Source organism: Salvelinus sp. IW2-2015, linkage group LG15 (genome assembly GCF_002910315.2).
Source record: "Salvelinus sp. IW2-2015 linkage group LG15, ASM291031v2, whole genome shotgun sequence".
NCBI classification, from domain to species: domain Eukaryota; kingdom Metazoa; phylum Chordata; class Actinopteri; order Salmoniformes; family Salmonidae; genus Salvelinus; species Salvelinus sp. IW2-2015.
In genome coordinates, this window is record NC_036855.1 from 49,253,253 (window position 1) to 49,279,223 (window position 25,971).

General features: G+C 42.6%; 3 protein-coding genes across 7 annotated transcripts in view; 1 reads left to right on the forward strand and 2 right to left on the reverse strand.

Annotated features, from left to right (window-relative positions):
• The window catches only part of kifc3 (kinesin family member C3), a 262,215-nt gene that overhangs the window by 84,560 nt on the left and 151,684 nt on the right, over positions 1-25,971 (forward strand). The gene's annotated exons all lie outside the window — the stretch shown is intronic.
• Positions 2,584-4,637, reverse strand: LOC111974300 (transmembrane protein 208). The gene is made up of 6 exons (XM_024002004.2): positions 4,475-4,637; positions 4,077-4,172; positions 3,933-3,992; positions 3,605-3,741; positions 3,318-3,402; positions 2,584-3,214 (listed from the first exon to the last, which is right to left on the reverse strand). Exons 1-6 carry the CDS (start codon positions 4,478-4,480, stop codon positions 3,074-3,076), a joined length of 525 nt encoding a protein of 174 aa, XP_023857772.1. The 5' UTR covers positions 4,481-4,637; the 3' UTR covers positions 2,584-3,073.
• LOC111974301 (oxidoreductase HTATIP2) lies at positions 7,711-15,039 on the reverse strand. Its single transcript, XM_024002005.2, has 6 exons — positions 14,856-15,039; positions 14,194-14,383; positions 12,028-12,135; positions 9,049-9,186; positions 8,896-8,957; positions 7,711-8,598 (listed from the first exon to the last, which is right to left on the reverse strand). The coding sequence occupies exons 1-6, from the start codon at positions 14,969-14,971 to the stop codon at positions 8,382-8,384; spliced, it is 831 nt and encodes a 276-aa protein (XP_023857773.1). The 5' UTR covers positions 14,972-15,039; the 3' UTR covers positions 7,711-8,381.

Sequence of the window (25,971 nt, forward strand, 5' to 3'; positions counted from 1 at the left end):
ATTTTTGCAAATGTATTGAAAATGAAATATTATATATTCATACCCCTGGGTCAATACTTTGTAGAAGCACCTTTAGCAGAGATTACAGCTGTGAGTATTTATGGGTACGTCTAAGAGCATTCCACATTTACCCATTATTTTATTTATTTTTTATTCTTAAAGCTCTGTCAAATTGTTTGTTGATAATTGCTAGACATTCGACAACCATTTTCAGGTACTGGCATAGATGTTCAAGTAGATTTAAGTCAAAACTAACTCGGCCACTCAGGAACATTCACGGTCTTCTTGGTAAGCGACTCCAGTGTATATTTGGCCTTGTGTTTCAGATTACCATCCTGCTGAAAGGTGAATTCATCTCCCAGTGTCTGGTGGGAAGCAGACTGAACCAGGTTCTCCTCTAGGATTTTGCCTTTGCTTAGCTACATTCCATTCCCAAACAACACATTGAATTTATTTAGGACCCAACTTTAGGACCATTATTACTTTAGTGCCTTGTTGCAAACATGTTTTAGAATATTTTTATTCTGTACAGGCTTCCTTCTTTTCACTGTCAATTTGGTTAGTATTGAGAAGTAACTACAATGTTGTAAACATTTGGCCATCTACCAATAGATGCCCTTCTTTGCAAAGCATTGGAAAACCTCCCTGGTCTTTGTGGTTGAATCTGTGTTTGAAATTCACTGCTTGACTGAGGGACCTTACAGATAATTGGGGTGTGGGGTACAGAGATGCAAGGTAGTCGTTCTAAAATAATGTTAAACACTATTATTGCCCACACAATGAGTCCATGCAACTTATGTGATTTGTTAAGCACAAAATTATTTGGGCTTGCCGTAACAAAAGGGGTTGAATAATTAACTTAATTAGTAAAAATGTCAAAAAACATAATTCCATGTTGACATTATGGGGTGTCATGTGTAGGCCAGTGACAAAATCTCTATTTAATCCATTTTAAATTCAGGCTTTATCAACAAAAATGTGGAAAATGTCAAAGGGTCTGAATACTTTCTGACGGCACTACATTTCCAATTGCTTATTTATGCTGTGAAGAAATGCACTTGAAATGATAAATGTATGTACACGATTGTTATTGTTTGTAATCAAATCATTTTTAAGCATTGTGAAGGATGGGAGCGAAAACGATGATTATGGCCGAGATACAATTTGATAGCGGATTTAGACAATGTGTCATTTATACTGAACAAAAATATAAACGCAACATGCAACCATTACAAATATTTTACTGAGTTACAGTTCATATAAGGAAATCAGTCAACTGAAATAAATGAATTAGGCCCTAATCTATGGATTTCACATGACTGGGAATACAGATATGCATCTGTTGGTCCCAGATACCTTTTTTTTTTTTTTATGTAGGGGAGTGGATCAGAAAACCAGTCAGTATCTGGTGACCACCGTTTGCCTCATGCAGCGCGGCACATCTCCTTCGCATAGAGTTGATCAGGCTGTTGATTGTGGCCTGTGGGATGTTGTCCCACTCCTCTGCAATGGCTGTGCGAAGTTGCTAGATATTGGTGTAAACTGGAACACGCTATCGTACACGTCGAACCAGAGCATCCCAAACATGCTCAACGGGTGACATGTCTCGTGAGTATGCAGACCATGTAAGAACTGGGACATTTTCAGCTTCCAGAAATGGTGTAGAGATCCTTGCAACATGAGGTCGTCCATTATCATGCTGAAACATGAGGTGATGGCAGTGGATGAATGGCATGACAATGGGCCTCAGGATCTTGTTCCGGTATCTCTATGCATTCCAATTGCCATCGATAAAATGCAATTGTGTTTGTTGTCCGTAGCTCATGCCTGCCCATACCATAACCCCACCATGGGGCACTCTGTTCACAACGTTGACATCAGCAAATCGCTCGCCCACATGAAGCCATACACGTGGTCTGCGGTTGTGAGGCCAGTTGGACTTACTGCCAAATTCTCTAAAATGATAGAGGCATCTTATGGTAGAGAAATTAACATTCAATTCTCTAGCAGTAGCTCTGGTGGACATTCCTGCTGTCGGCATGCCAATTGCATGCTCCCTCAACTTGAGACATCTGTGTGACAAAACGACACATTTTAGAGAGTGGCCTTTTATTGTCCCCAGCACAAGGTGCACCTGGGTAATGATCCTGCTGTTTAATCAGCTTCTTGATATGCCACACCTGTCAGGTGGATGAATTATATAAGCAAATGTTCACTGATAGGGATGTAAACAAATTTGTGCACAACATTTGAGAGAAATAAGCTTTTTGTGCGTATGGAACATTTCTGGGATCTTTTATTTCAGCTCATGAAACATGGGACCAACACTTTACATGTTGCGTTGATATTTTTGTTCAGTGTAAAAGTCCTTTCCGATTGAGCCAACATATGCAGCATTAACAGTGAATGTACTCTCCACGAGAACATTGCCTTTAAACTGTGCATTGCAGACAAAGCACAATCGGATTTAATTTTGACCTTCGTCACATATGCCCAATTCCAAATCAACACCTAGCACCTAACCCTATCCACCGCATGTAGATCTGAAATAAATATCTGTAAAAGTTAGATAATAGTTCCCCCTTGGTCAAGATTAGCACCTAGGTGGTAGTGGCTAGTGGTCTATTTGGAATTGGGCATAAGCGTGTAATCTGATGAGCATAGTCTAAAATAAAAGGTCTGCCAAAGGGTAAGATCACCACATCCTTTTCACTAGTTCAGATGAAATTGGTGTGACACACAGACCTAGATTATGAACAATTGGATGTAAACAAATTACAGGCCAAGGTATATGACAACATGCACTGGTGACGAGGTCATCAGCCCAACAAGGACGATTTCCTCTCCAGATGTGAAGAAAAAGGATAATGACAGAGGGGAGGAAGAATTGGAAGGATAGAGGGATAGGGAGAGAGGAAAACCAGATCACCCACAGGGTTCAGTTCAATTCTTTATCCATACCTGGATGTCTTTGTGCACACATCAAAAGTTCCTCCTGAATAACTTAACTGTAGAGTTCCTGGCTGCACTTAGATTCATTCTGTGTATAGAAATACTACGGCAGTCTGCCAAGTTAGAATCTCTTCATCTGTCTGCGCTCTTGTCGTCTCTGCTTCTTCTCATTCACCTCCTCTGGGGCTGCACCAGGGGTATCGGCCGAAAACCAGGGGCCTAGGAAGTTCACCCACAGCAGGAACATTGCTCGCGCCGGGGCCTGACACACACACAGATTGATTAAAAGATCAATGAGGGCCATGAGAAAGGGAAAATAAACAACCAAAGAGAGAGCGTTCAACAAGTATGGGATAAACTCTTACCAGCAGCCAAAGGTACCAGAAGTAGGAGGAGATGGTGCTGAGCACTTGTAATATAGCAGTTAGCAGGATAACATCCTTCAGATGCCTATAATGACAAAGAATCCATCATAATGCACCACACTACCATTATAGCTTTGCGAGATCTACCTTTGAAGGGAGATAAGTGCACCATTGCTACATGCATGTTGAACATGCTGTAATACTCACCAATTCTCTCTCACACACACACACACACACTGTATGTTCGCACACTCATGTTCACGGAAACAAACAGTGTGAGCACTCACTCTGCCATCCCCTGCTCCATGTTCAGATCTATTCCACCGTCGAGCAGACTCCCATCCTCACCAAACACTGCTTGGGCCATGGCAGTCATGGCACGGTAACTGCCCACATACACTGCCAGGGCAAACACCAGCGCAAACTACATGGGTGGGAGAAGGAGATGGAGGAAGGAAGAAGAGAGACAGGGGGAATGAGAGTGGGGGAGAGACCAAGAAGAGGAAAGAATAAAGTAGAGAGCGTTAGTAATCCCCAATCATCCCCATTTCAGTTTTACTGCTCAACAGTAGAGGGGCCATCAATGTCAATAACATACAGAGTGAACTCACTCACCCATGTCCAAAACGTTGAATAGCTATAGAAGACCAAGAGGTTTAACGCAGTGTATATCGCCTAGGAGAGAAACAAGTGTCAGGTGTTGTACTAGTCCCAATTTCCATTCAAAAGGTAACATTGAAAAGGAAGATGGTGTCTTACATTGGCTCCCAAGATTACTCTGGTGTAGAACTTGAGTGTCGTCTCATTCTCCTCGTAGATTTGCTTCTTGCCTTTAGTGCCGACCTTACCTTTGGGCTGTGTGCATTATAAAAAGGTGGGCTGTTAGTGTAGTCAACATTGTATGGACTTCAGAAGTAAGATAGCTTACCAGCAATTAACTTACTAGCATCAATATGGAGACAGGCTGTGTAGGGTTTGTTAACTAACGTTGGCTCAAACTAACTAACCAACTAGCTTTCGATACACATTAGTTTACCATTCTATTAAATGAATTAGTCAATAGGTACACATAACTTAATGTGGTGTTATAAAGCATAGGAGCTGCCGTCAGCTTGTCTGCCCAACCTGAAACATAAGCAGATCAAAGATCCACCTACCGCCATTAGTTCCTCAACCCTGTACTGCTGCTTTTTTCACGTACGCGAAGTAGGTCCTTTTTTGACATCGACTTGTACAGTATTGAGCAATTTGGATGGACTGTTATACCAAACACAGGCTTGAAGTTCAACTGTAACGAGATCTCAATGAAGGTAACACATCATCGTTTAAGACACTTCCGGCGCAGGTAAGACGTCACTCATTTAAATGTGTTTGAACTTTGCAAAATGACTTTGTTGCCATCTGTCGTCGTGAACGTGAATGCATTCAACTACAGTGGTTGTAGTTGTCGCACAATTTTTGTAATTTACAAATATAACAATAGGCCGACTCAACCAGAACCATTTTGACAGTCATGCCTGACAATAACTATATAGATTAAAAAATAAAACATAAGCAAATCAACCATATAAACCTGCTTCAAATATGGGGCCATGTAGATGGTGTTCATGAGATCAGCTCCAACCCATTCCAGCAGTGTGCAGTGGAAGAGCAGTTCACTGGGCTCCTTTCCTGAAGAGTTCAGTATTACTGCACTCTGTCCTGTTAGGTTAGGTCTGACTGGTTCGAAAGTGTATTTCCATATATTCACCACTTGAGGTCCCCAACTCATAAGACAATCTTTGAATTATCCCATTTTGATGAAGCCCTGACCACTGTAGTGAGAAAAATAAATGGGACCATCTAAAATTTGTGTATAAATGTTGTATTTACTCAGACCACATCACTTATTTTTTGCATTTCTAATCTCTGAAATCAAAGATTTCCCAAGGGCCCAGGATTTAACCATGTATTCAAAGTCAGACCATTGCAGGGCGCCAGTCATATCAGGAGCAGTTGAAACCTGGAAAACAATGCATAATGAGCAATAAAGTCTAACCTCCTCTAACATTAGGAATTGACTGACTTAATTTTCATTTCATTTCACCACTGGTATTTTATCACCACCATTACCTGCATCACTTGGACTGATAGAGGATCCATTTTGATTGCCTGCAAACACATTAAAACCATAAATGCAGTGTGAGGTAGTACTTCATCTTTTAACACAGTTAACCATCAGTGTACCTCTTGCCAGGGTCTTCGGTAGTTTGGTCAGACTGGGTCATATCTGCTGTGGACAAATCCTGAGATGCTTGGGTCACGTCTGGCTTCAATGAGCTCATGGTCATCACAACATACTATTTATTCATCACTATTTTCATCATTTTCTTCAGGGTTCCCTTCCAGGTCAGTCCCAGCAGGAGTTACCAGGGTGAGGTCTGATTGCTCTGGGAGTGGTATAGCAGCACCCTCATTATGATTTTTACCTTGTCAGCTCGGGGATTCTATCCAGCAACCTTTCGGTTACTGGCCCAACGCTCTAACCACTAGGCTACTTACTATGCCTGTGATGTGTGGTGATCCCGCCTAGGGAAGGCATGGTTGAAACCATGTGGGCCTTACTTCTCATCTTCAGATTGGTCAGGCTTTTTTTTAATGTATTTTTTTTGTTGGACATAAAAGTGTAAAAACACCAGGAAATGAGCTCCAAGTGATTTTAATTTAAGAAATCTGTTCCAAAGTATTCCCACGCATAATAGAGACACGTGATCATATGCTAATGTCAGCCAGGTTTGAAATTATTATGTTTTAGTCAAACATCATATCTGTTTGGGCTTCTTGCAGTCAATTTGACGTCTACAAATTATTGGAAATTATAAACTGGGTGGTTCGAGCCCTGAATGCTGATTGGCTGACAGCCATGGTATATCAGACTGTATACCACAGGTATGACAAAACATGTATTTTTACTCCTCTAATTACGTTGGTATCCAGTTTATAATAGCAATAAGGCACCTTATTGGCCATATATTGTGGTATATGGCCAATATACCACGTCTAAGGGCTGTATCCAGGCACTCCGCCGTTGCGTTGTGCATAAGAACAGCCCTTAGTCATCATATCTTGGCCATATACAGTGCATTCGGAAAGTATTCAGACCCCTTCATGGCCTTAGAACTTTCACCATTGGTATGCTGTTGGTTGCTGTAAACTGAGATGCTAATACATTGAATTTTCAAATTGCTAGACCTACATTGTAATTCTCACACATAGGCTAAACCTAAAATGTGTGTTAGATTTATATTTTCATTTGCTTGAAAGTTGTTTTAATTTCAAGAATTGTTGTTAATTTCAAAAATATGTTGCCATTTTCAAGGCAAATCTATTTTTGTACCATGGACCATGAACTGCTGGTCTGAAGATTGTCAACAGTGACTATAGTGCTGGCCATCCAGTTTTGAACATTTCTGTCTGATGCAGAAGCAGATGTGTTCAAGAGAGGATTGTGTCGGGCAGCCCCCAAAGTGACTCTTTTTATTGACTGTATACAAGAATTTCCTGTGTTGTCTTAAGAATTGTAGGTCTGATATCTGATTTACAGTAATACTATTGGTCAACAACTCAGATGCTTATAAAAGGGTTAGATTGTCTCTTTCTCTCACGTTCCTGACCTGCACTGGTGAGATACCTACACTCTTTCTTTCTCTCTCTCTCTCCAATGAGATATGGGCCATGGCCATTTCTTCCTCTCTCTGACCATGTTTCAAATAATGCCTTGTAATGCTTGTTAATGCTTTGTAACTTAAGTGTATGCCTTTAATAATGTTACCATTCAATTTACAAAGTAATTAAATACACTTGTATTTATAATTCCATTCTCAGGCATTTCTTCATTGCCTATTACTGTTACTCAATTATAGTGCTCTTGCATACATTACTATATATCTTATGGAGTCAGATAATTAATTTAATAGAATTTACATAACACCACAATAAAAAATCCAAGTCAATAGGAGTATGAATAACATAACCCCTGATTCAATTACATGTTAAGCATTGCTCAGAAAAAAAAGTAATCAAAGACAATAAAATAAGTCAGATATATTGCCTTAAAAATCCCTCTCCAATGGTTCAGTATTGTGGAAAATAAACTCCTGCTTCAAGTAAGTGCATCATTTATCAAAGTGCTTAAGGAAGTGGTCTTATATAAAACAGCATGAACGTTGTAGGCTGGATGGAAGAGCTTCTACTAACTAAACCGTTTTGAGGAGGTAATGGATCCAGAAGAACCAGTGAAATACATTTCCCTCTTTACCTAAAATATTAAACCGATTCTAGCCTTTGTGCCAGTCGGTTTCCTCTTCAGCCAACACCTTCTTGTTGACCACAAAAATAGTCTGCACTCAGAAAAAGCACTTGGGATACAAAGTCTTTACAGAGAAAACAGATTTCAGTATTCATAATTACATCATCATCATTTCCCAATTATATCTTATTTGCATTACCCATGAAGCGGTTTAATGGCACTTTTCATAAGGAAATATTCCCCTTTGGACTCATTCCCAGAGAAACCGACACAATCAACAACACCTGTTCAAGCAGGAAAGGTATGTTTTTTAGAGGATTTGAGCGCTAGCTACCGTGTTGACTCCATCATGGTTGCAAGGAACCTCAAGTTGAAGCCAATGACGCTTTGAATGCTTGACCATGTGCTCGGAGAGCATCTGCATTGCTCTACAAATTCACCTTTACACTTGTTGTTGACCCTCCTTCGTGTTTTCAAAGGAAAGTGTTAGTAAGAAAATAGATTGTCATGAAGAAAAAGCACCATCACATTAAATGGCAGTAGCACAACACACTTCACCATCAGTCTCTGGCTGAGTTCCCAATACTCAAATTTCCTCAACACCTTTCCCTCATTACCACTGACAGGTGAAAGGACTGGATAGGGTTTCCCTTCACATTGCTCTCACATGTCATGTCCAGACGGACCAGTGGTGGTACAACCACATCAGTGGTTTATGGAGGAAAGGATATGATGAAATGAAGCTATTGAGAGACACCTTCCCTCTTCCCTGTCCCTCATTTCTCTGGGACCTTCCCCAAGTCATAGATGGCTTTATTCTCCAGGATCTCCACTTTCTCCCCTGCAGGGATCAGTGTGTTGGCCACCATGGCCCTGGTCACTGATTGGATGGGGATGGACATTGCCGTGGGAAACATGGAGGAAATAGGGCCCAGGACCTTCCTGGCAAACCACTCAGTAGGCCGGCTCTCCTGCCTGTCAACCATCAGCACCCTGGGAGGAAAAACCAACAAAAAAAGAGGAAGAATTCAGTTGTGAGTTGTTACCATTGAAATAAGTTGCGGCAAAAAACACAGTATCAAAATATCTCAGTGTATTTATGCAATGAAACTCAACACGATGTGATCACTGGAGAAATGTGTATATTGCTAATCATGACGTGGGTGTGAGATGTTTACCTGTGGTCACCATTTGTTTTGCCATGACTGATAAGGTAATGAACAAGTGAGTCATTGCTCCATAGGATTTTTTTATATTTTTTAACACATGACTAATGCAAATGAGACTTACGCAGGGCGATAGATGGAGAACCTCTCGAAGCCCAACGGTTCAATGTCTGCCTCCACTTGTCCCTGGAGAGGCAAACATTTGCATTTGTGAGGCCTTCATTACGAAAGGCTATAATTGAGGTCTCTCTACTCTGGTGAACATTTGGTGTATTACCTTCACTTTGAGATAGAGAAAACCACTGGTTTTGTCAGCCCCTTTAGAAGACTCAAGGTTGAAGTGTGAGCAGCCTCCTGCCTTGGCGAGCTCCGCTGACTTCAGGACATAGTCATGGTCAACACGGATGAATCCATCCTACAATGACAGAAAGATAAGAGAAAATGTGTGTACATTAATCTGCCTTTTGACCACAACGTGATCCAAGCAGGTTGTGTATGGTGGGTCGTTCAATGTCATTTCAGCAAGCCATGACACCCACCATCTCATATTGTTCCGAAATCATTTCTGTGGAAAGAAATTCTTATCTTATGTTTCTGCATCATTATTTCGTTGAGATATAATTTGATTTCTGAGAAATTAAGCTGATTGATGGCACCCAAATTGGCCATTTGAATTTATAGGATTCATATAATATTCAATATAGTATCTAACTATGAGTAAGACATGAGGAACCTACGCCAGACCCCCCCACGCCAATCCCAACCCAACCACGACTATAAAGTATCAGTTCTGTACATCTGATAAGTAGTATTGAGTTGCGGCTCTGAGTATTGTTTCTTCATTCTATGTAATGTATTCTCAGTGAATTTGTGGTGATTTTCTTTCCCAGTTCAGAGAAATGTATCATTGAAATTGTTAGGTTTATGTCCAATCCTACATCCTGATATTACCAGGTTCTGACTACTGGATGGTGCTGTTCCTGCTATTAGGTGATTCATAATTCACCCCCCTCTCAATGTTAAACAAATAGTTTACCCAAATTACAAAATTGGATTTTGGTTTCCTTACCCCAGGGCTTCCCAAACTAGGTCTTCAGGACCCCAAGGGCTGCACGTTTTGGTTTTTGCCCTAACACTACACAGCTGATTCAAATAATCAACTATCATCTTTGATCATCCCGAGGACCGAGTTTGGAAAACAATGCCTTACCCTGTAAGCTTTTTATGGACTAGGTATGACAGATAGGGAACCAATGTAATTTTGTAATTTGGGTAAACTATCCCTTTAACATGGAGGGGGGAGGGGAGTCAAACTTTTTTTCACGTAATAGCAGGAGCAGGAACAGCACCATCTCATGGTCAGAATTATCAGGATGTAGGATGGGACTAAACCTAACAACGTATCTGAACATTTATTTTCAGCAAACTTAACGTGTGTAAATATTTGTATGAACATAACTAGATTCAACAACTGAGACAAACTGAACAAGTTCCACAGATATGTGACTAACAGAAATGGAATAATGTGTCCCTGAACAAAGGGGGGGGGGTCAAAATCAAAAGTAATAGTCAGTATCTGGTGTGGCCACCAGCTGCATTAAGTACTGCAGTGCATCTCCTCCTCATGGACTGCACCAGATTTGCCAGTTCTTGCTGTGAGATGTTACCCCACTCTTCCACCAAGGCACCTGCAAGTTCCCGGACATTTCTGGTGGGGAATGATCCTAGCCCTCACTCTCCGATCCAACAGGTCCCAGACGTGCTCAATGAGATTGAGATCCGGGCTCTTCGCTGGCCATGGCAGAATACTGACATTCCTGTCTTGCAGCAAAAATCACACACAGAATGAGCAGTATGGCTGGTGGCATTGTCATGCTGGAGGGTCATGTCAGGATGAGACTGCAGGAAGGGTACCACATGAGGGAGGAGGATGTCTTCCCTGTAATGCACAGCGTTGAGATTGCAGGCAATGACAACAAGCTCAGTCCGATGATGCTGTGACACACCGCCCCAGACCATGACGGACCCTCCACCTCAAAATCGATCCCGCTCCAGAGTACAGGCCTCGGTGTAAGGCTCATTCCTTCGACGATAAACGTGAATCCGACCATCACCCCCTGGTGAGACAAAACCGCGACTCGTCAGTGAAGAGCACTTTTTGCCAGTCCTGTCTGGTCCAGTGACGGTGGGTTTGTGCCCATAAGCGACGTTGTTGCCGGTGATTTCTGGTGAGGACCTGCCTTACAACAGGCCTACAAGCCCTCAGTCCAGCCTCTCTCAGCCTATTGCGGACAGTCTGAGCACTGATGGAGAGATTGTGCATTCCTGGTGTAACTCGGACAGTTGTTGTTGCCATCCTGTACCTGTCCCGCAGGTGTGATGTTCGGATGTACCAATTCTGTGCAGGTGTTGTTACATGTGGTCTGCCACTGCGAGGACAATCAGCTGTCCATCCTGTCTCCCTGTAGCGCTGTCTTAGGCGTCTCACAGTACGGACATTGCAATTTATTGCCCTGGCCACACCTGCAGTCCTCATGCCTCCTTGCAGCATGCCTAAGGCACGTTCACGCAGATGAGCAAGGACCCTGGGCATCTTTATTTTGGTGTTTTTCAGAGTCAGTAGGAAGGCCTCTTTAGTGTCCTAAGTTTTCATAACTGTGACCTTAATTGCCTACCGTCTGTAAGCTGTTAGTGTCTTAACGACCGCTCCACAGGTGCATGTTCATTAATTGTTCATGGTTCATTGAACAAGCATGGGAAACAGTGTTTAAACCCTTTAAAATGAAGATCTGTGAAGTTATTTGGATTTTTACAAATTATCTTTGAAAAAGGGATGTTTCTATACTTGTCGTTGGGATGGGATTGGCGTGGGGTGTCCGTGGGTAGCTTTTGACTATTGGAGAAATCATTGTGAGAAAAAAAGTTGGTCCAAATCGGATGTTAGGTACTATATTTATTGATTATTATATGATTCCTAGAAATTAAAATGGCCAATTTGGATGCAATAAATTAGAGATCAAATTATATTTCAATAAAATAACGTTGCTAATCGAATGCTCATCTCGTCTTTTTCTCAAAACAAAAATGATTCCAGAAAAATCTAAGATGGCGGGTGTCGACATCCTCTTTCTTTTCTAGTGACCCTCATGGGACATGTTCAGCTATGTATAGTTGTTAGGAATTCCCTATCATATTCATATTGCTCATCCAGTTACAGTATACACAGGGGTCTCTCTATCAGTGACCGTGAACTCACAGCCCCTGCTTTGGCTTTGGTCGTTCCCAGGCAGCAGTAGCCAACATCATGCCCTTGGAATACTGCAGCGTAGTCATCCAGTTTCTCAAAGTCCACCACCTCCTGCACCTGAAAGAGGACAGAGAACAATACGAGGCCAATCTTTAGAGTGGAATAATGGATGTAGGCTTTGTTGTAGTCTGCACACACATTTAATGGTATTGAATGTACTTCATTCAAAGCTCATGGTAGGGTGTTCGGTGACGCGACAAACAACGGACGCTATACGAGAACTGTATTAAAATGATTTGAAAACATAAAATGTGGCAGTTGTTTCCCCATGTTTAAAGAGCCCAATACTGTAGGTTATGATATTTACGCGATATGAGCCCATACGTAAAGCACGTGCCATGCAAAGAACATTCAAGTCTGTGGGACAGACCTTTTTGTGAAACTCGCAAAATCGGTGTGTCAGAGTAAGATCGATGTGACATTGTATTGCCGATAAGCATGGGAAAGTCCTGAGGGTGTTTCACGGTCATGGGACGTCTTTTGACTGAAACAAAGTTTTTCCTTCGCTTCAGTTGTGATGTTTTCAGAGACACTAAAAAAATATAGCAGGCTGCAGTTCACAAAGTAGAGCTTCACAGCTACGTTTTGATGTATGGGTTGTCAGGGATTGGTCCTAGCAGCTGGCAGCGCACTCAGTCTCTTCTGTGCCTAGGCTAATTATTTACTGCAGTTTATCCTCCCATCACCAGAGTAACTCATTAACACAAAAACTAACCCAACTCAATGGTAGGAATACCTTAGCTTACTTCTATCTTATTAGACCAGTAGCCTTCTGTGTTACAGCTCAGACTTAGTGAGAAGTGTGCATCTATGCTAGGCTGTGTGTATCCGTGTTAGGCTGTGCTTGATGTGGTGTGTGTGATTGTATGTATGGGGATGCTGAGAAGTGTGTGTCTGTGTTAGGCTGTGCGTGTGTGTCTCTTAAGTATTTAATTTGCATAAAGTAGTACTCTAATTTCATAAATTGTTAATATCTTAGTTTTGCATAAAGCATTAATATTTGTTAATGATATGACCACCCTACCTTCAATTATTGGGCTTAAATTACTGTAATTATGTACAGCACTTTAATTGAAGAATTTGTACTTTTATTTGAAAAATCTCTGTTCTACATCAGCCCTAGCCCTTGATCATGACTCTCAGTTCCGTTACATTAGATATAAGTGTCATTGGACGAAGGCATCTCCTTTAGGGGGGAGTTTTGTTAAGAGCCGCAACGCTCGGCCTGAATATTAACATGCCTTGCTTGTGGTACGGTTTTGGAAGCATAAGGATCTTATCTTTCATAATTGTGAGAAATTATACAACAACAACAACAACAAAAAATTGATACACACCTTTATAGGGTTAGGGTTCCCACAATGCCATATTTCCACGTTACAGCGCTTGTTTACGGAAAAGTGCTAATTAGCCATCTGCGCCTCTGATCCCGTGTGTAAACGGAAGACAGACGACGCAAACGTGTTGTCACTGACAAATACTGTCGGCTGCAACTGTGTTAAAACCGTGTACAGTAGGTGTGTATTTTGCATTTGTGAAATTATTTTGATGTGATATGAAAGTAGAGGGGTTTATATTTTTAGAACTGTACCGCAACTGAGAATCGATTCACGTTTAGATGGAATATTGAGCTGTTTTGGTTTCCAGAGCCAATTCGTCCTTTAAACAGAACACGTAAGGTCCTCGGATTAAGGAGTAACATCTTTAAAAAACGTGCTAAATACAATACAGGTGATTTGGTGCCATTATTGAATAGCAATGAACATTGACCTTTCCCGTGAACTTGAAAATGAGATATCTCAGCAATGGTAAATCCTTTCCTCATGAAATAAAGTGTTCTGTATTCCGGACAAGCTTCTCTGTGACACAGAATACAAAGTATAACACCAGAACCAAAGCTATTTCCCCCCCCCCTTAACACCCTACTCATGGGTGTGTTACTTTGCCAAATAGAGCAGAGCCCGGTGTCCCAAAAGCATCTAAATGCTAAATTCATCTTAGAACCATCGGATCCTATGGGTCTAACGATGAACTTACCCTTAAGATGCTTTTGGGAAACCAGCCCTGCTTGAAAAGGCAACAATACACTGACAATAAGACAAGTCGCACACCTACCAGGTTCTCAAACGCTTTGTCTTCAAATGTGAGCTGCCTCCTTCCGATGAGAGTGATCTTCGAGAAGAGCTTCCTCTCCACAATCTCTTTCAGTAACTCCTTGCCTGTCTCGCCAGAGGCACCCAGGATAAAACAACTTTTATTCTTCTGTCTGAAGTCCTCTGTCAGTGTTTTCAGGTCGTGTGTCATCCTGAAGGACAAAACAAGACAGTGCTTCACCACTGAGGAGATACCTAATGGTTTGATCGCTATTTTACACAGAAGCAGCATGATACAGCAGTTTTATTCCAACACAGGTGTGTGTCACGCCCTACAACTGTCAACGCCCTACAACTAACTAGCAAGCTAAATAAGGCAATTAACCTTTTTTTATTTAAACTTTATTTAAACTAGGCAAGTCAGTTAAAAAAACTAATTATAATTTACAATGACGGCCTAGGAACAACGTTCTTGCAAGCCTCCCTCAAAGGCAATCACACAGCATTACAACTAGCTGTAAAACAGACAAGTAGGCTACTAGCTAGTATCAGTAGCTAGTTACTGTATAGTACATGCTAGAATTCCCAAGCCTGACCGCAGACTGACATGGTAAATTGTCACCAATCTGTCCGTGTAGTTTCAAGTAGCTAGCTAACGTTAGCTAGTTAGCATCTGCCTCTCACCTGGTGTATATCGTCTGTTCGCAGTTTTCTAGATGTTGTAAAACGGCTGCAATGACAGCGAGCAGAACAGCGAAGAAGCCAAGAGCTTTACCCCAACTGATTTCCAGTAGTTTCATAACAGATCAGCGAGGTAGCTAAACAAATGGATGTGCCCGAAACATCCGGTTTCTGCAGTCATTTGTGATAGGCATGCGCAGTAGAACAGATGAAATTACCAATCGATGATTTTCAATCGATAAACCCTGCCTGATACACTGTCAAACATATTCTGTGAAGACTATACATTCAGAAAAATGTTTTGAATAGTTATTGTTTTATTGAAACACAAATAAATCTAATGCATCTATTCAATAAGAAGCCAGCTTTGACAGTTTTATTTGATGGCTGCTAAGTTTTCTTTTTTTAACAGTAATTAACATCATTGTCATCGCATGATTACTGTGCACGTATCAATAGGCTAGACAGAGGGCAGTAAAGTTACAGGCATTGAAACACACAGTCACAGTGACTACTTGTCAGGAAGTACCAAAGAGCATTTGGTAACACTATATTTCTGTCAGTCTTTGTCATAATGTGGTCAGTGTCTTTAATTGTCCAAATAAATGTACAAGGGATATGAAATGACATCAAACACGGTTTTATCACAGGATAAACCATGTATTCCCAATCACCTGTTCACATTCAGAAATGAAATAAAAAGTAAGCTGTAGCTTCTGTACATACATTGTCTTATATCCGTTCATCTGTTACCATCCTTTCATAGTTAATTTACAGCCAGTGGTTCAGACCAACTGTTCAGACTCCTCCTGGTCACAAGAGAACATGTGTCATTGAGGACTTCAAGCCACTGTTGGTAAGTTTGATGGCAGACCAACCAAGTCATTTTAATTTCACCCTTCTATGGAGCCACAGACACACAAGCAAACCACTCATAGTTTTGTCATGAAGGTAAATGTGTTGGTGACTATTTTGGTTTCATTTGCAATTTTGTCAATTGCAGTTTTGTTTGAATTTGTCATTTGTATAATAGTTTATAGACACACTATATTGACTTCAATGATAAATCAGAGTGGCCTGTACTGATTAAAGGATGAGACAGAAGAAAACAAATATAGTCTCATAAACCATTGCCACACACACACACGTGTACATGCACACACACACAAACAGAATGGTTTTTCAACCTTTAATCAAGTTTGTTTGATTAATAGAAAATACAATGCTATTTGTCTCATGCGCCGAATACAACAGGTTACCGTGAAATGCTTACTTACAAGACCTTAACCAACAATGCAGTTTTAATCAAATAAGAGTTATGAAAATATTTACTAAATAAACTAAAGTATAAACAAACACACAAAATAACACAATTGGTTTGGAGACCATAAAAAGGCAGCCATCCCCTCCGGCTCAATTCCATTTTCATTCATTTCATCCATTTCCCATGGAGTAAAATTTCAACAAAAAAATGCACAATTAAATTATTATTTATGTATTAATCATATGCCTATCTTATAACTTACATTATCTTATCATACTTATACAACTACTACAAAATACATTTTTTCAACACATCCTTTCTCCTCTGCTCCTGCTCACTCTCTGATGTCTTGGATCAGTCTGCCCAGTGTCTCTCTTACTCCCACACTGTAAAAGTGAACCCTGCGCTCCACCTCCATGTGCCAGTCGGCCAGGCAGAGTTGGTCCAGCTCAGGCAAGTGCTGGCTGTGGCAGAGGATCATGGCTTTGTTTCTGAGCTCGTACCTCCAGTACTACTTGGCTCCCAGAAACTCGGACTCTCTGCCTGCACAAGCTGGGGTGGAGTAAACTGTAAATAAAGTAATGAAAAGTACATTGGAAATAAAATGTATTGATTTAAGAAAACCAGTGTAGATAGTATGGTAGGTAGTGGTACTTCTGTGTGAGAAGTGTACCCAGGAAGATATTGATGTTCTTCTGTCATCCATGGTACAGACTGGTTAATTTACAAGCTCATCTTTTGAGCTTCTAGTCATGAAACCTATGCAGCCTACTCAATCACTTTTTATAGCTACTGTTTACAAGCCACCTGGGCTGTATACAGCGTTCCTCACCGAGTTCCCTGAATTTCTATCGGACCATGTAGTCATTTTGGTGACTCAATATTCACATGGAAAAGTCCACAGACCCACTCCAAAAGGCTTTCGGAGCCATCATCGACTCAGTGGGTTTTGTCCAACATGTCTCCGGACCTACTCATTGCCACAGTCATACCCTGAATCTAGTTTTGTCCCATGGAATAAATATTGTGGATCTAAATGTTTTTCCTCATAATCCTGGAATATCAGACCTCCATCCTATTATGTTTGCAATCACACCAAATAATCTGCTCAGACCCCAACCAAGGATCATCAAAAGCCGTGCTATAAATTCTCGGACAACCCAAGATTCCTAGATGCCCTTCTAGACTCCCTCCACCTAACCAAGGACATCGAAGTCCAAAGAAATTGGTTAACTACCTTACTGAGGATTTAAATGTAACCTTGCGTAATACCCTAGATGCAGTCGCACCCCTAAAACAAAAACATTTGTCACAAGAAAGTAGCTCTCTGGTATACAGAAAATACTAGAGCCCTGAAGAAAGCTTCCAGAAAATTGGAACAGAAAGGCACTCCACCAAACGTGAAGTCTTCCGACTAGCTTGGGCCGTGCAATATCGAAGAGCCCTCACTGCTGCTCGATCATCCTATTTTTCAAACCTAATTGAGGAAAATAAGAACAATACAAAATAAATGTTTTATACTGTCGCAAAACTAACTAAAAATAATAATTCCCCAAGAGATGATGGCTTTCACTTTAGCAGTGATGAATTCATTAACTTCTTCGACAAAAAGATCATGATCATTAAAAAGCTAATTATAAATATTAATGAAAATAGTCATGGCCTCTAAACCTTCAAGCTGCATACTGGACCCTATTTCAACAACTAAACTACTGAAAGAGCTACTTCCTGTACTTGGCCTTCCTATGTTGAACATAATAAATGGCTCCCTATCCACCAAACTCACAAAAAATGGCAGTAATTAACAGAAATGACAAATAATGTATATGAAACGCTTCAGTCTGGTTTTAGACCCCATCATAGCACTGAGACTGCACCTGTGAAGGTGGTAAATTACCTTTAAATGGTGTCAGACCAAGGCTCTGTATCTGTCCTCGTGCTCTTAGACCTTATTGTGGCTTTTGACACCATTGATCACCACATTCTTTTGGAGAGATTTGAAACCCGAATTGGTCTACACGGATAAGTTCTTGCCTGATTTAGATCTGATCTGTCGGAAAGATATCAGTTTGTCTCTATGGACCGTTTGTCCTCTGACAAATAAATTGTAAGTTTCGGTATGCCTCAAGGTTCTGTTTTAGGACCACGATTGTTTTCAGTATATATTCTACCTCTTGGTAATGTCATTCCGAAACACAATGTCAACTTTCACTGCTATGCGGACGACACACAGCTATGCATTTCGATGAAACATGGTGAAGCCCCAAAATTTCCAACCCTTACTTTTAAACTTGGAGAAAACAAAGATGCTAGTTCTAGGTCCCAAGAAACAAAGAATTCTGCTGTTGTATCTAACAATTAATCTTGATGGTTGTACAGTCGTCTCAAATAAAACCGTGAAGGACCTTGGCGTTACTCTGGACCCGCACTGCTTCTTGACACACTGCTCGCTTAACCCGTGCAGGCAGCCGCACCAATGTGTTAGAGGAAACACTGTACTGCTGGTGACCAAAGTCAGAGTGTATGCACCCGGCCCGCCACAAGGAGTCGCTAGAGTGCAATGGAACAAGGACAACCTTGCCAGCCAAACCCGGATGATGCTAGGCCAATTGTGCACCGCCTCACTGCTCTCTTGGTCGGCTGCGACACATCGTGGGATCGAATCCGGATCTGTAGTGACGCCTCAAGTGCCTTAGACCGTTGCGCCACTTGGGAGGCCCACTGAACTCTCTTTTGATGAACATATCAAGAATATTCGTAACATCGCAAAAATCAAAAAACTTTTTGTCTCAAAATTATGCAGAAAAGCTTATCCATGCTTTTGTCACTTCTAGATTAGACTACTGCAATACTCTACTCTCCGGCTACCCGGATAAAGCATTCAATAAACTTCAGTTAGTGCTAATCAAGGCTGCTAGAATCTTGACTAGAACCAAAACATTTGATCATATTACTGGTGTCCTGTTAAGGCTAGGGCAGATTTACTTTTTTTACCTAGAAAGCATTACATGGGCTTGCTCCTACCTATCTCTCCGAGTTGGTCCTGTTGTACATACCTACACGTACGCTACGGTCACAAGAGGCAGGCCTCCTTATTGTCCCTATCCATGTGAAAGACGCAGACTCTGTCTCGACCTTTAAGTCTTTACTGAAGACTCATCTCTTCAGTAGGTCCTATGATTGAGTGTAGTCTGGCCCAGGGGTGCAAAGGTGAACGGCAAGGCACTGGAGCGACGAACCGCCATTGCTGTCTCTGCCTGGCCGACTCCCCTCACTCCACTGGGATTCCCTGCCTCTGACCCTATTACGGGGGATGAGTCACTGGCTTACTAGTGCTCTTCCACGCCGTCCCCATGAGGGGTGCGTCACTTGAGTGGGTTGAGTCACTGACGTGATCTTCCTGTCCGGTTTTTCTCACCCTCGGGCTCGTGCGGGGAGGAGATCTTCGTGGGCCATACACAGCCTTGTCTCTGGGTAGTAAGTTTGTGGTCTGTTGATATCCCTCTAGTGGTGTGGGGGCTATGCTTTGGCAAAGTGGGTGGGGCTGTATCCTGCCTGGTTGGGCCTGTCCGGGGGTATCGTTGTCCTGTGTGAATTTAAGTATGCTCCCTGTAATTCTCTTTCTCTCCCTTTCACCCTCCCCTCCCGGAGGACTTGAGCCCTAGGACCATGCCTTACACCGTACCCAAACCGGCCGCGCAGCGCAGCGCCATCGTGCGCCATCATGCACCATTGTGCACAAATTGATCCCCCCCCCCCCCCCCCCCCACAGCAAATGCGATCACGACACGCGGTTAAAAATATAAAAACAAACTCTGAACCAATTATATTATTTTGGGGACAGGTCGAAAAGCATTAAACATTTATGGCAATTTAGCTAGCTAGCTTGCAGTTGCTAGCTAATTTGTCCTATTTAGCTAGCTTGCTGTTGCTTGCTAATTTGTCCTGTGATATAAACGTTGAGTTGTTATTTTACCTGAAATGCACAAGGTCCTCTACTCCGACAATTAATCCACACATAAAATGGTCAACCGAATCGTTTCTAGTCCTCCTTCAGGCTTTTTCTTCTTTGGACTTTATATTGCGATTGGCAACTAACTTTCATAAGGTGTATTACCACCACCGACCTCCGTTCGTCTTTCAGTCACCCACGTCGGTATAACCAATGAGGAGATGGCACGTGGGTATCAGCTTCTATTAATCAATGAGGAGATGGGAGAGGCAGGACTTGCGGCGCGATCAGCGTCACAAATAGAACTGACTTCTATGTTAGCGCTTGGCAACGCAGACGCTCGTTGGCGCGCGCGAGCAGTGTGGGTGCAATAATTGAAGAACATGTATGTCTAAATATATTTTGCAACGTGACGTGAGCGGTGTAGTCAGCATGTTAGGACTACCTGGCCTGATGACTCCTGGCTGTCCCCAGTCCACCTGGCCGTGCTGCTGCTCCAGTTTCAACTGTTCTACCTGCGGCTATCGAAACCTGACCAGTTTACCGGATGTGCTACCTAGTCCCGGACCTGCTGTTTTCGACTCTCTCTCTCTCTCTCTCTACCGCAACAGCTGTCACGACCTCTGAATGCTCGGCTATGAAAAGCCAACTGACATTTACTCCTGAGGTACTGACCTGTTGCACCATCTACAAACACTGTGATTATTATTTGACCCTGCTGGTCATCTATGAACTTTTGAACATCTTGAAGAACAATCGGGCCATGATGGCCATGTACTCTTATAATCTCTACCCGGCACAGGCAGAAGAGGACTGGCTACCCCTCAGAGCCTGGTTCCTGTCTAGGTTTCTTCCTAGGTTCCTGCATTTTAAAGGAGTGCTTCTACATCTGCATTGTTTGCTGTTTGGGGTTTTAGGCTGGGTATCTATATAGCACTTTGTGACATCTGCTGATGTAAAAAGAGCTTTATAAATACATTTTCATTGATTTGATTTGGTGCCAGAAGCTCATTCTTGAGAACGTAGATAGCAGATTCTGCTATACATTTAATTGTGATGTGGTCAGATTCAAATGTAATTGTAATCTTATGATTTACAATCACCATGGAAGTGAAACAGAATGTATGTTAACTATTTCAAATCAACACATTTGTTTGTGATATCATCACATTATAATGAAATAATTTTCACCCTCTAGAATGGCCATGGCAATGGAATTTAATGTATAAACTGAACATCATGTAAAATGAGCTCCATATTGAACCCGCCAATAGTTTGAATTCACTCAGAAATGCACCAGAAATCCCGATATGTTATGGTATGAAAACAATTACTAATATTAAGGTATGCTGTTATAGTGTTACAAAGTGTTGCAAAATAGGAATGTGTTAGACACTCTATATTTAGATACGGTATCTGAAAGTACTGAAAACATGGCAATTGAGTGTGGTCACTTCCTCTGTGAGCAATATGCAACCTTTCAAGACACGCTGTTCCTTTCCTCAGACCTCCAGGAGTTTTCATGAACTCAACCCCACTAAAACACAAAAAGCAAGTCAGTCTACTATGAATTAATCAACACCCCATGATTTCAACACCCCTACCACTTAAAACACAAGGCATCGACTCCATACTGGCCACAGCCATACAAAACATGAAGAGAGAAATGATCTTTGAGAGATGCCAGCAGAAAGAGACAGAACGTGACAGAAAGAGAAAGAGAGAGGTTGATAGAAGAGGCCTTTAACTGGCACTCTGCTGAAATGAAATGAAAGTGAAATATCTCCTCTTTGTTCTTTAGCAGTGGGTGCTAATTGGAGCTAGCGGTGGGGTGGAGGGCTGCCGCTGGGCCCCTGTCTGTCACACCTGTTGAGACATTGTCTCCTGCATTGATCAGACAACAAGTCGAATGGAGGAAGCAGTGGCTTACGCCACAGTGGATGTATGGCAGCAGCGTGGATCCATTTCCTTTTCAGAGACCCGCGGTTGGATATTGGAACTGGAAGTGCCATTGATGGGCAATGCCAGTGGTCAGTGATTTTGACCATCGACTAGGTTGCCTAAGAGGACTTTGTGGATTATTTCCGTTGGGTAAGTCGTATGGCTAATGCATAGGTTGACATTTTGAATTTAAATCAAATAAAATGTTTTTGACTGTCAATCAACAGCTATGCCTGTAACGTCTCAGGTGCCAAATAATTGATTGGTTCTTGAATTTATATCGCTGACAAGGTTTGATGTTAACCACTGTACTTTTTGTCCCCATCCTGCCCCACTGAAACACACACACACACACACACACACACACACACACACACACACACACACACACACACACACACACACACACACACACACACACAGCTTAGGGTTTAGGAAGAACACAGCTCCTGTGACTCCAGAGTGTGATGCTAATGATGCCAATTAATGGACCCTGACAGCACAATCTGCTGCCCATTGTCTCCCAATCAGTAGCTCTGCTGCCCACATGGGCCAGAGATGAGACCGGAGGCTTATTCTCGGGATGTGTGTGTTCTGTGTGTGTGTGTGTGTGTCCATGCCCCATGGGAGAGAGATTAGCTCAATTAGAGTGAGCCTGTCAAGTCGAGACGAGGGGTTTGATGGTCTAATGGTTCACTGGTCCCTGTGGCAGTCAGTGTGTGTGTGTGTGTGTGTGTCGTGAGACGTACATCATTAGACTTGGTTGTTGCCTTTATTTGTTGCTGTCGCTCCTGATTAAGCTGGTGGTAACAATAGTCAATATGATGCCCTGTGCTTTTCTATGGCAGTGACCTTCTGGTGTGATATCCATTCATTGTCATAAATTTCAATTCTAATTCATCTCAATTTCATCCCCTTTTACTCGATTTATGAATGCATGTAAGCTTAAGATCACAGAAGAACACATTATTAAACTGTCAATAAGCTGATAATTTTCCCAAATCCACGTTTCTCTGTTTTTCGGTTTACACACAATCTCAGCTGTCACTCAGAAGCTGAATATAGGTGTGAAGCATTCCATTTTGAACCATTCAGTGAAACGACGAATGATGAATCATCATAGCTAGGTCGCTTCAAACTCACAAAGCGGCCAGCTGCAACACTTCTGATTGGTCGAAACAGTACCATCTTAATAGAAAGACCAGAAATGTCCTCCTTTCTTACAGGCTCAGACATCAGGCACAGGGACTGCATATTGTGCCCACAGCTAAGCAGAGTATCAATGCAGCAAGGAGGAGCTTTCCTGCCCATGGAGCCTGGAATAAGCACCACAGAGACCTGCTTTTCCTGGCCTAGGAAACAATAGGGTCATTAAATGAGCAAACAGATTAGAGCAGGTTTCAACAAGGGGATCCAGGAAGGGTCTGGAGAGAGATAGGTCTCCTACCAGCTCCCAGCAGGTAGAGATAATACTAGGGGAAACACTGGTACATCTGGCCTGCCTGCTGCTATACAGTGTATCACTATAGAAGGATGAGGATAAGGGGTTTCTTGTCAGTCAGACCTGCTGATGTGAAATCCCCTCCTATTCTGTGTAGGACGAATGTCAAAGACAAGCTTCCCAGCCCATAGTGTAAGAGGATGTATATTGGCCCACTGGATTGCCTATTTGATTGAGATTGGATATAGTATATTGATGTCTGGGGTTTTGTTGGACCTGTGTGGCTCAGTTGGTAAGAGCATGGTTCTAGCAAATCAAATCAGATTTTATTTGTCACATGCGCTGAATACAACCTGTGTATACTCTACCATGAAATGTTTGCTTACTTACAACAATGCAGATTTTTTTTTAATTATAATAAAAAGGAAAATAGTAAAACAAGAGGAATAAAATACACAAGAATGAGGTTATATATAGGGAGTACCGGTACCAGATCAGTGTGCAGAGGTACGAGGTATTTGAGGTAGGTATGTACATGAAGGCAGAGTAAAGTGACAGGCATCAGGATAGATAATAGTAAGAGTAAAATAAAGAACAGAGTAGCAGCAGCATATGATGTGTAAAAGTGTGTGTGTGTGTGTGTGTGTGTGTGTGTGTGTGGTGTGTGTGTGTGTGTGTGTGTGTGTGTGTGTGTGTGTGTGTGTGTGTGTGTGTGTGTGTGTGTGTGTGTGTGTGTGTGTGTGTGTGTGTGTGTGTGTGTGTGCTTGTGTTGTGTTGTGTCAGTATGTGTGTGTGTTATATGTGTGCATATGTAGTGTATGTGAATATGTATATATGGTGTGTTTACCCCCCCCCTTGCCCTCAGAAAAGCATAAATTCGTGGGGGCATGGACTCTACAAGGTGTCGAAAGCATTCCACAGGGATGCTGGCCCATGTTGACTCCAATGCTTCCCACAGTTGTGTCAAGTTGGCTGGATGTCCTTTTGGTGGTGGGTCATTCTTGATACACAAAGGAAACTGTTAAGTGTGAAAAACACAACGGCGTTGCAGTTTTTGACACAAACCAGTGCACCTGGCAAATACTACCATAACCTGTTCAAAGGCACTTGCATCTTTTGTCTTGCCCATTCACCCTCACACATATACACAGTCTCTCAAGGCTTAAAGATCCTTATTTAACCGGTCTCCTCCCCTTCATCTACACTGGTTGATGTGGATTTAACAAGTGACATCAATAAAGGATCATAGCTGTCTATCAGGGCACAAGGCGAGACCCAGATGCAGACACAGGAGACAGATGGTTGGAGTCTTTGATATTGGTTGGAGTCTTTGATATTTATTAATAATCCAAAAGGGGTAGGCAAGAGAATGGTCGTGGACAGGCAAAAGGTCAAAACCAGTTCAGAGTCCAGAAACAGGCAAGGGTCAAAACTGGGAGGACTAGGAAAAAGAGAATAGCAAAGGCAGGAGCACGGGAAAAACACGCTGGTTGACTTGGACATACAAGATTAACTGGCACAGAGAGACAGGAAACACAGGGATAAATACACTGGGGTAAACAAGCGACACCTGGAGGGGGTGGAGACAATCACAAGGACAGGTGAAACAGATCAGCGTGTGACAGTACCCCCCCAGGGGCACCCTGGCCTCCTACCTGGGGGCATACCTTGCTGACCGGGTGTTGGTGGTGAAAATCAGCGATGAGGGCCGGGTCCAGGATGGCGATGAGGGAGGGACCCAGCACCTCTCCTCAGGGCCATAATCCTCCCAGTCAACCAGGTACTGGAAACCCCTGCCCCGTGGTCGAACCCCCAGGAGGCGTCTCACCGTATACGCTGGCTGGCCATCGATGACCCGGGGGGAGGGATGGGCATAGAAACAGAAGACAGAGGACTGTGAGACACGGGCTTAATCCTAGACACATGGAAGTTAGGGTGAATATGGAGGGAAACACAAGACGGACAGCAGTGGAACTAAGGACTCTAGAGATGGGAAAAGGACAAAGGACAAAAAAATGGTGGGACAGTTTGCGGGACTCCACCCAAAGGAGCAGGTCCCGAGTGGAAAGCCACCCTCTGCCCAATGTGGTAACGGGGAGCTGGGGTACGTTGACGGTCCGCTTGTCGACGATACCTGGAGTTGGTCTTGAGAATTGCCGCCCGAGCTCTTCTCCAGGTACGTCGACAGTGGCGGACAAACATCTGGGCCTAGGGTACGCTGACCTCCTGCGCTTGTTCCGGGAAGAGTGGAGGTTGATACCCCAAAGAGCGCTCAAAAGGAGAGAGTCCTGTGGCCGAACAGGGAAGGGTGTTCCGGGCATACTCCACCCAGACCAGTTGTCGGCTCCAGGTAGTGGGGTTGGTTGAGACCAGGCATCTCAGAGTGGTTTCTACGTCCTGGTTGGCTCGCTCTGACTGGCCGTTGGATTTACTGAAAACCTTACTGAAAACCTCCAGGAGGTATAATATACGCTATCTACGATCGATTCGAAGGGAATAAAGATGGCTGTAGCTCAAAAAT

Coding starts and splice junctions, on each gene's coding strand:
- LOC111974300 (XM_024002004.2), bottom strand. Junction 3,993..4,076: donor GAGTAATCTTGGGAGCCAAT/GTAAGACACCAT, acceptor TTTCTCTCCTAG/GCGATATACACTGCGTTAAA. Junction 3,742..3,932: donor ATTCAACGTTTTGGACATGG/GTGAGTGAGTTC, acceptor CCACCCATGTAG/TTTGCGCTGGTGTTTGCCCT.
- LOC111974301 (XM_024002005.2), bottom strand. CDS start 14,971: ATGAAACTACTGGAAATCAGTTGGGGTAAAGCTCTTGGCTTCTTCGCT. Junction 14,384..14,855: donor GAACAGACGATATACACCAG/GTGAGAGGCAGA, acceptor TTTGTCCTTCAG/GATGACACACGACCTGAAAA. Junction 9,187..12,027: donor CCAAAGCCAAAGCAGGGGCT/GTGAGTTCACGG, acceptor CTGTCATTGTAG/GATGGATTCATCCGTGTTGA.